General features: G+C 35.2%; 1 protein-coding gene across 1 annotated transcript in view; it reads right to left on the bottom strand.

The window, feature by feature from the left end:
- Window positions 1-1,909: 1,909 nt before the first annotated feature.
- NCAM2 (neural cell adhesion molecule 2) overlaps window positions 1,910-9,286 on the bottom strand; it is a 151,141-nt gene continuing 143,764 nt past the window's right edge. Inside the window, exons 17-18 of the mRNA XM_058848801.1 lie at window positions 6,818-6,937; window positions 1,910-2,021 (exon numbers count right to left, since the gene is read on the bottom strand). Of these exons, the coding sequence (XP_058704784.1) occupies window positions 1,910-2,021; window positions 6,818-6,937 (232 nt within the window). The remainder of the gene's footprint in view (window positions 2,022-6,817; window positions 6,938-9,286) is intronic.

Here is a 9,286-nt window from a genome sequence, read left to right as displayed (position 1 = left end):
ATTTCTTTTCAGCAGTTTTTAATTATTATCTTCCATGAGTTTCATCCCATATCACCATCCCCTCTTTTCCATTTTTTCACTTTGGTATTGATTTTGTGGGAACTTGGCCTCCTATCCTAGCCAAACCACCGGTATGCCTCTGTTCTCAACTTCTTGGTTCATTTTAGGTATTTCCCAATGTGAGAAAAAGTTGTAAAAAAACCCCATATAACAACTTGGTTTTGAAAAATAAGAAAAAGCTAAGAATTAAATATATTGTCCTCAACTCTTTCAAATGCATTTAAACTTGGTTTCACAAGAAGGTTATCATGATATTTTCCTCAAATTTAAGGATATCCTTTTACATTTCACTTTCAGTTTTACTGCACAAAAGTCATCTAGTACAAAGACTTCAAATATGATCGAAATTCAGATATAGCATGTAGAAAACACAATTTGTTGAGTAAAACCTCACTTAAACCTCAGGCATGGCTTAGATGTGGAGAATTCAAAACTTATTCTACCATTTACTTCCAACAAGTAGAATTTTCCAGTCTAATTTTCTGTACAGTTTATCTACTTTCAAAGTAAGTCTTTGAAGAGTTTGGTGTGGGTGTACTATGCTGGAATAGAAACAATCTTGCTCCAGTTAGTGGTACCATTAAATCAATGATTCTTTCATATGAATGAATTTCGCATCAAATAGATCTGTCAAATTTCCTGGTGGAGAATGTTGATCAGAATAATAAAAAGGAATATCTTAGAGAAAGGTTGACATGAAAAAAAAAAAGTATTTGGTTGACTGTAAGATTGCAGTAATTAGTAATTTCAAATTGTTCCTAACTGTTTAGACAAAGTCCTCTTTCCATCTGTTCTTACATTGTACTTCTTAAGACAAAGGTTATGAAATCACAAGGAAAAAGTCCTGCTTCAAAAAGGCCAAGTTTAATATTTTATATACTGTGGGAGAAAATGTATTTACTTTGCTAAAACACAGTTTTATCCCATTGCTAAATGGTTTAAACTAAGACAAAAATTAATACCCTGTATGCATAAATATGTAAGGACAAATATTGTAAGTTTTCCTTTGAAGTGAAGATTATGATTAAAAACCAGATTTCTTTTTGCACCTTGGCTATATTTTAGTTCACATGTAACCTCCAAAACCTTCATACAGAAAACCTGAAGCGCTGAAAATCCTGGAGCCTTTCAGAGTTACACTCATGTAGTTAGGATGAGGGAAATAGACTGCTGTGAAATATTTAGCCAATTTTATTTGAGCTTTTATCTTGTGATTACCAGCTTTATTTTTTTTATTGAAGAACCCAGGAGAAACTGCAGTGGGACCTGGCTCTGTGTTGAACTATGTCTCTTTTTTTTTTTGCTTCAAGTGATAATCACAGCTGGAATGACTATTGAGTGTCAGCCAAAACTAAGGTTTTAAACATTATCTTGAGACTGGTTTAGTTGTTTTTTGTTTTTTTGTTTTTTTTTAAAGGCAACCTAAAATTTCATTTTATTATAAATGGAAATAAATACATTATCATATGGCATTTTATGTATGTAGCTTGCACTGTAAGATCAGGAGAGGCCTTGTGTTGTTTGTGGTTAGGGGTGCTTTAGAATTTTTCTTCTAAACAGACACGCTGTCATATAATAAATTACAGTTCTTATAGTTCTGTAGTTCAGATTTTTCAGATTGATAGCATGGGACTTAGTGTCAGCAAAACTACATACTAAAACCATTAACAACAACAACAAAAAAAAAAAAATAGAAAAAACCTGTAGACAGGAACTGTTTCATCATATGTACACATGTACTAACTATTCCAAGCTTAAGTTTCCCAAGAAATTAAGGTCAGCTGTAAAGTTTTGGTCACGGGATTACTTCAATCCAAATGCATTATCCAGACAGCTGTAGTTTATCTTATTATGCTTTGCTATCATCTTCTTTTGACTGGATGATATCATTAGCAACTTTGATTTCTATGGTTTCTGGATTTAAAGCTTCTTTGCCATTTTCCTCCTTTAGTGGCAGCTTCCTATCAGAAAAAAAAAAAAAAAAAAAGAGGAATCATGGTAACACAAAAATAAAACAATCTGTAATTTAAGTCAATAACATATGTACGATTTATACAGGTCACAGTGAAGAACAATAATCTTTTGAAAATAATTATGAGCACTGAGGTTCTTTGCTTTTAAAGCAAATCATATTAACTTTCCACTTCTGTAAAGCCACAAAAATCCCATGATAAGAACATTGGTGATGCCCAAAATGCAGTTCTTCAATGAGACAAATGAAAAAGTAAAATGTCAAATTACTTGACCCAAGAGAGTACAGAAATATGTGTTGCCTAGGATACTGTGAAACACTTAGAGTCAAGCTTTTTGCTTGACTTTTAAATCTAGATTAAATTCTTCTTTTGTGTCTTTTCTAAATGTAAATTCAATTGTACACAAAAGAACACAGCTATTACTGCAGATTATGCCAAGTCATAGGTAAAGACTTTCTGATAGTGCAAGGAGATATTGGAAGTTATTATTTAGAATGTTCTACAATTTATTTTTCATGGATCACACAATGCAGCCTCATTAATAACTTACAGCACTTTTAAGAATTAGTGAAAACTCTGAAGATTTGTCAAAGGAGTCCCCACCCTCTTGAATGTGATCTCACTGAAAAAGGTCTTGAAAATCATTGATTCCCTACTGCTGGTAATTAGCTGTCGAAAAATATAGCTGTCAAAAAGATGTATAGTTTACTGAGATGTTCCTCTAATAATGTCTCCTGGGCATAATAGCTCTTAATTGTGATTCCAGTTTGAGTTTCCTTTCTGTTTTTTAACAAGGGAATAGTATGATTATGCCTTTTTTATTCATAAGAACTGTTAAATGTTTCAGTAAATTTCCACTTTGATTGCTTTGATGTCCCAAAGAGCAATACAGTGTTCAAAACCTGTCTGAGGAATCTCTTAGGAATGTCTCATTACAAGACAGTGTTTAATAACAGCAAATAAAACAAAACAATACCTGAATTCCCAGTCTTATGAAATTTATATTGTCTGAAATGAACTAAGAAAAATGCTGTTTATCCAAAGGTTAAACAATGAGCACAACATGTATCTGAGAAAAATCAAAGATTAACTTGTTCTATTACAGTAAAATATATGGGATGTATCATCAGATGTCTGTCTCTGAGCACAGAGGGAGGCATCTACTAAATGTCTGTTTCTCATGGCACACCCAAAGGAAACAGATTTCACCCCACAGCAAGATGCCTGAAAGAATGAAAACAACAGAATCAACACAAATCTATTTTTAACACAAGGTAAAACACTGGTAGAGGTAGAGCATGACATGCATTTTTGGTAAGCAGGCATATGTGTCAGAGATCTGATTAGGGAAAATACTTAAACAAGTATTAAAAACCCCCCAAAACCTAATTTTATATAGTTTAAAGAAAAGCAGAGTGATTTCTCAAAAGATGGTGCTGGAAAGAAGGAAATGTTTAGTGGAAGTCAAAACTGGAGAATTGACAGAATATACCATGTGGAAATTTAAAGAAACTGGTTTAAGTGGATTAAGATTTTGTTACAAAATATTTGAAATAGGAAGATTTTCTAGAATCCTGTTTAAGGATACTGGACATCATTGAAATTCATGTTCATGCAAACTGAGATAAAATTAGCCTTGCTTTACATGCAGGCAGAGAACAACAACTCAACAAAAGCTACACACAAGTAAAGCTTTTACACATCAAAACCTTCCTCATCACAAAGTCCATGCACCATCCTTGAACCTTATTGCATTTTACAATTTGTGATTTGGGTTTTTTTTTTAATAGGGTGTGAGTTATGAGTGCAGTTATCATTAGACGTTTTTCCCCATGACAACATTTTTGTTGGTTTGGAGTTTTTGTTTTTATTTGCTTTAAATACATATTTAATCTCTGTTAATAGATTCAATCATTTTCCTCTTTCAATTAACTAATTAAAGTTTAGGTGTTCTAATTATACCAATTTTTCTACACCAAATTTTACTTTAGCTACATCTATTAGAAAGAATTTGATATTTTTCAGCTGGGCAGACTAATCCTTGCAAATATTTATTCATTTTATAATAAAATATTTTTTAAAAAAAGCCAACAAAAACCCAGCAAAAAGTTCTTTCACTTTAATCAGATGTTGGCTGATATCATTCATTAATAAAATTTACTTTCTCTAGCACTGCATGTGTTCTAACATAAACAGTCTGCTGATGCCCATACAAAACTATAACTAAAATATTTACTTTCTTGTTTTATAGAAAAATTACTCCTAACCATTTTGATACTGGTATTGACCCAGCTGCACTACTACTAATAAAAACTCAACCAATACTAGAAACACATTAATGTCAGACTAAGAATATAATTATTATACCACATTGCATGTGGTATTTTAATCATATTACAAAAGTGTGATATAAAATGCACAGCTTAAATTGATTTCCTGCCAGCATGATTAAAACTTGTTGACTTGCCAGTAAAGTGCTTTGAGCTAATCTGTCACACATGGATTCCAACATAGCTTTGACAAGGATCATCTGAGATAAGGTAAAAAATAGTTTGCCAAATAATATACTGAGCAATATAATAAAGAATATTGTTGTAAGGGGAAGTAATCTCTTTACTAATTAGTTCTCACAGCTTCTTAAATTGCAATTGAAATTCTGAGTGTAATTTGCTGTTATTCAAAATAATTCAATTAATTATTAAAAAGATTTCATCTAATTTAGCCTCAAGGCTTATCTTGTATACCTTTAAGAATGCCAGAATCAGTCAGAATGAATCCCACCTTGTTTTATTGCCTGCCTGAAATGTCCTTGAAACTTTTCTTTCCTGCAAGCTAAGCTCTCCCCTCGGAGATCCCTGCTGGTCATCCTCACCCTGCCCAGCATGTGTATTTCTGGCTGTTGTTGACAATGTATTTTGTGATATTCCTACTGAGACACTGACTCCTACTCTGTTGAATCTTTGTACCTCTCACTCCTACTTTATATTGCTTCCCTGTTTCATTGGGTATGGCCTGTGTCTGAGTCAAAGGTCTTTCCATACTCCACTGGTACCAGTGGCCCTTCAGATATCCCCATTGCACCATCTCTTTTCATCTTTAGTTTCCCAAGTGACACTGTCCCAAAGCTTTAGCTGACTTCTGTACAGCTGTGCCTTGGACTGCTGATGTTTTTTGCCATTGTTGTTAAGAAAGAAATTACCAAGAAGGAAACTGCCATCATTATTAATATCACCTTGCAGTCCTATTATTCCAAGGACATAATGCCCATCAAGTCCTCAGTTGTCCATGTGCTTTATTTTATTGAGGTTTTTTATTGGTGGTTTTTTGTTGTTTTTGGTTTTTTTTTCCCTCTAATGACAGTGGGGACTGGTTCTTTCCCCCTTCCCTAAGATAATAAAATATTTTTGATTTTAACTTTCTCATATTTCACTCCTGTCAGCTGATCTAATGATTGTGACAAGCAGAAAGAGGCGAACTGGATATTTCCTGGTATCATGTCTCCTACAAGATGCATCTGATTTGCAAGATCTAGTGCAAAAAATAGTCTGGAATCATGAACAAATTTGGACTTGGTGCTTTACCCACTAGCATATCCAAGGCTTGCTGGACTTGTACAATGTTTACAACTACATTCCCCTGACTCTTTAGGTAACTGTGGGCCTGATTATAAATTCTAATATGAAGAGCAAACATATCAGTAGTCACTCAACAGATTGCATAATTATTTCATTAACACAAGCTCAAACTCTTTGTGCACAGATTCTTCAAAGAACTATACAGCTTAATGTGCAGCTACTTAACTCACTATTTACTATAAATATCAATGTCACCTGGTAAAAAAAAACCCTTTTTTTTAATCAAAGGTTCTGGCTCTTACAGTTTTACATAACAGCAAAAAAATGAAATTTCTTTGTATTTTCAGAAGAGAAAAAGACATTTTTGTAAGAACACCCTCTCCTTTTAAAGAGCAACAACAATTTTATGAAATTATCAACAGACAAATTTCTATATTTACTACATAATCATCTTCATAACCTTGATGCCTTGAAGATGTCATGAGGTAGGAGATTTCCCCAACACATGAAAAGTGTTGGGCTCAAAGAAAAGAAAACTTAAATATTTCTTCAGTAATTTCATCCCTGGACACAAGGCTGGTCCCATTATCCAGAAGGCAACCAGTGAGCATGGCTGCAAACTGCTGTGGTTTCTGTACCGAGAGAAGGTTGCAGGGACAGGAAGGGGGATGAGGAAATGCAGTAGAGTCTGTCCTTCAGCATGATTAATCCAATTACACTGTGTGGACTTAAATACTGAACTAAGTTCTCAGTTAAATGTATTAAAGCAGGAAGGGGCCACTCCAGTGGTCCTGGTGAGGAGCTGGGTCCAGTGAGGAGCTGGGTTTCTGGAGCACAGTATCCTTGTGCCCCATCTTCAGGATGTGTGTGAAGAGTGCGTGAGACTCAATTTAAGGTAATTTGTGAGAGTTAGGAGATTGTTCCCACAGGGTAGTTAATAATTGCTGGATAGGTGGTGTAGATCAGGTGGAACCAAATAAAAAATTCCCTGTACTGCTGTGCTCAGCCAGTGTCAGTGAAGTACCATGATTTAGACCAATTATTGTAAAAACCAAACCAGTCAAACAAACGCTACACTCACACACTGCATTGCCAAAGCAGACCACTATGGTGATGCTGTGTACCTCCCCTCAAAGTGTCAGAATTCTAGTCTGTCCACACAGCCAAGATCAGCTTGTGTGGAATGCCAAGGAGTATCAGGCTACTTACTCTGGTTCTGTGAGGGGAGTTGTCTCATTTGGCTCATTTACTGGACTCCCATCTTCATGGTTGTTAATTCTTTCATCCTCTGTTCTCATTTCCACTATCGGCTCTTTTGATCCATCTTTCCTAAAAATTATTAAAAGTGTTTTAGTCTCTTATCATCACATTAACTACATACATTGCACATAACAAATTACTAAAATCCCTTCTCTGAAAATTTGGCAAGAAAAAGGCAGAACTAATTATCAGTGACTAACACCACCAAGACACATTTAACAGTGTTCCCTATTCCTTGAAGTCTTCAAAGCATCCTGTATCCATGGTTACTTCCCTAACTCTGTAAACATGATGCATTAGCATCTCAAAAGAGCATTTTATTTATGACTAATAATAAGGCAACAGCTTCTTCATGGGAATAGATGTAAACTTCCCTAACGTAGTACAATAATGATAGGACTTGATGCCTAGTTATACTTGAACTTTTCTGGCAGTGTTAAAGAGCCATTATGTGAGTATATACACCACAAAAGTGTGCTTTAATCTCCTGGGAGTGTGACAGCCCCAGCTGCCATTGATGCAAAGAGCCCTTGTGTGGTAAAAATCTAAGCCCTTCTGCTTTTTCTGGTAGGAAAAACTGTTTCTACATAATATTTCCACCATTTTAGGAACAACTGCTAATCTCCCACAAGTAAATGTATAAATATTGTGCTAATTAGACAATGAATTATAAGGGAGATGGAGCAGTGAGTATTGTCATGATGATTTTGTTGGTAACCGAAGAATCATAGAATAGTTTGGGTTGGAAGAGACAATTATAGGTCATCTAGTCCAATGCCCCTGCAACTAGCAGGGACATCTTCAACCAAATCAGGTTCCTCAGAGCTTCATTCAACCTGACCTTGCATGTTCCCAGAGATGGGACATCTACTACCTCTCTGGGCAACCTGTTCCAATGTTTGACCACCCTCATTGTAAAATAGATTTTTCCTCATGTCCAGTCTAAATCTACCCTCTTTCACTTCAAAACCATCATTCCTTGTCTTTGTAAAAAGTCTGTCCCCATCTTTTTCATAAACTCCCTTTCAAAAGGATGCAGAAGAGTCTTGCTAGAGCCCTTGCTTCTCTTGGCTAAGCAGCACAATTTATCTGTGCTTGACCTCATAGAGTGGTGCTCCACCCCTCTGATCATCTTTGTGTCCTCCTCTGGACTTGATCTGGGCTGCTGAGCTGGATGCAGCGCTCCAGGTGAGGTCTCACCAGAGAAGAGGGGCAGAATCACCTCTCCTGAACTTCTGGTCATGCTAGGACGCCTTTGCTTTCTGGGATGTGAGCACACATTGTTGGCTCATGTCCAGCTTTTCATGAACCAGAATCCTCAAGTCCTTCCCTGCAGGGCTGCTCTCAGGAATGTGGACATGATCTGGAAATACCTGTTCACTGCTACAAAGTATTAATACATACTAAGTAACAATACTTACTAAAACTATTAATTAGCTTGTATATAATTTTGCTCTCAAAAGGCAGATCAGATGATCCCCAAGATATGTATATATATGTATGTATATATGTATATATGTATATATGTATATATGTATATATGTATATATATATGTGTATGTGTGTACATGTATATGTATATTTACAAAAATAAATCCTCTTTTGATGCAAATATTTTCTTCCTGTATCCTGGACCAGCATCAGCTGCAGTCCACAAACAGAGGGTAACCAAGTTAGAGATGAACAGTCACTTTTATATTTAACAGATTATTTTCTGGACTGGAATATTGCAGGGAGCTAACTGTAGGGAGTTAAACTGCTACAGGCCACACCAAAGAACTGGCTAAATTGTTCTCTAATTCATATCTCACATTTTCATATTGTTTCTTCAAGATAATGGATAAAACAGGATTTTCCAAAAGGAAGTATCAAGAAAATTCTACCATCCTCTGACAGGTATCCTTAAGGAAAATCTTTGTAGGTTAATAAGAATGTAGCCCAGATAGAGAAAGAGCGTGGAGAAGTATGAATATGTGGAAATCTAAGATATTTCTTCTCTCTTTAAAAAAAAAATCCAAAACTGTGTGTGCTTATTTATCTCTGCAAGTGACATTTAAGATATACAAATGGATACAAAGCTCATTGTGGTAGATTATGCACTTAACTTTCATGGCTACCTCATACCTGGGAAAAGATAAGGGATCTAAGTTGGACTGGTGAATGGGTTCTGAGTTCTTCTTGGTCTGTTGATATATCCAGAGTCTTACAAACAATATTGCATGACAAAAGGACTAAAAAAGTTGTTATTTGTGACCAGCAGTCATGTATACTTACAGAAGGTACAAACTGTAACATTTCAAATTCCAAAAAAAGGAAAGTGATTTGTAGGAAATCCAGAATGTCATGGGTGTCTGTGTGTATATTACATGGACTGTATCATCATCATTCATAGGACATAATTATTTACTATATATACAT

The sequence above is a fragment of the Poecile atricapillus genome, chromosome 1 (assembly GCF_030490865.1).
Source record: "Poecile atricapillus isolate bPoeAtr1 chromosome 1, bPoeAtr1.hap1, whole genome shotgun sequence".
NCBI classification, from domain to species: Eukaryota; Metazoa; Chordata; class Aves; order Passeriformes; family Paridae; genus Poecile; species Poecile atricapillus.
Note: the sequence above shows the minus strand (reverse complement) of the source record. Positions and strands in the feature narration are given on the sequence as shown.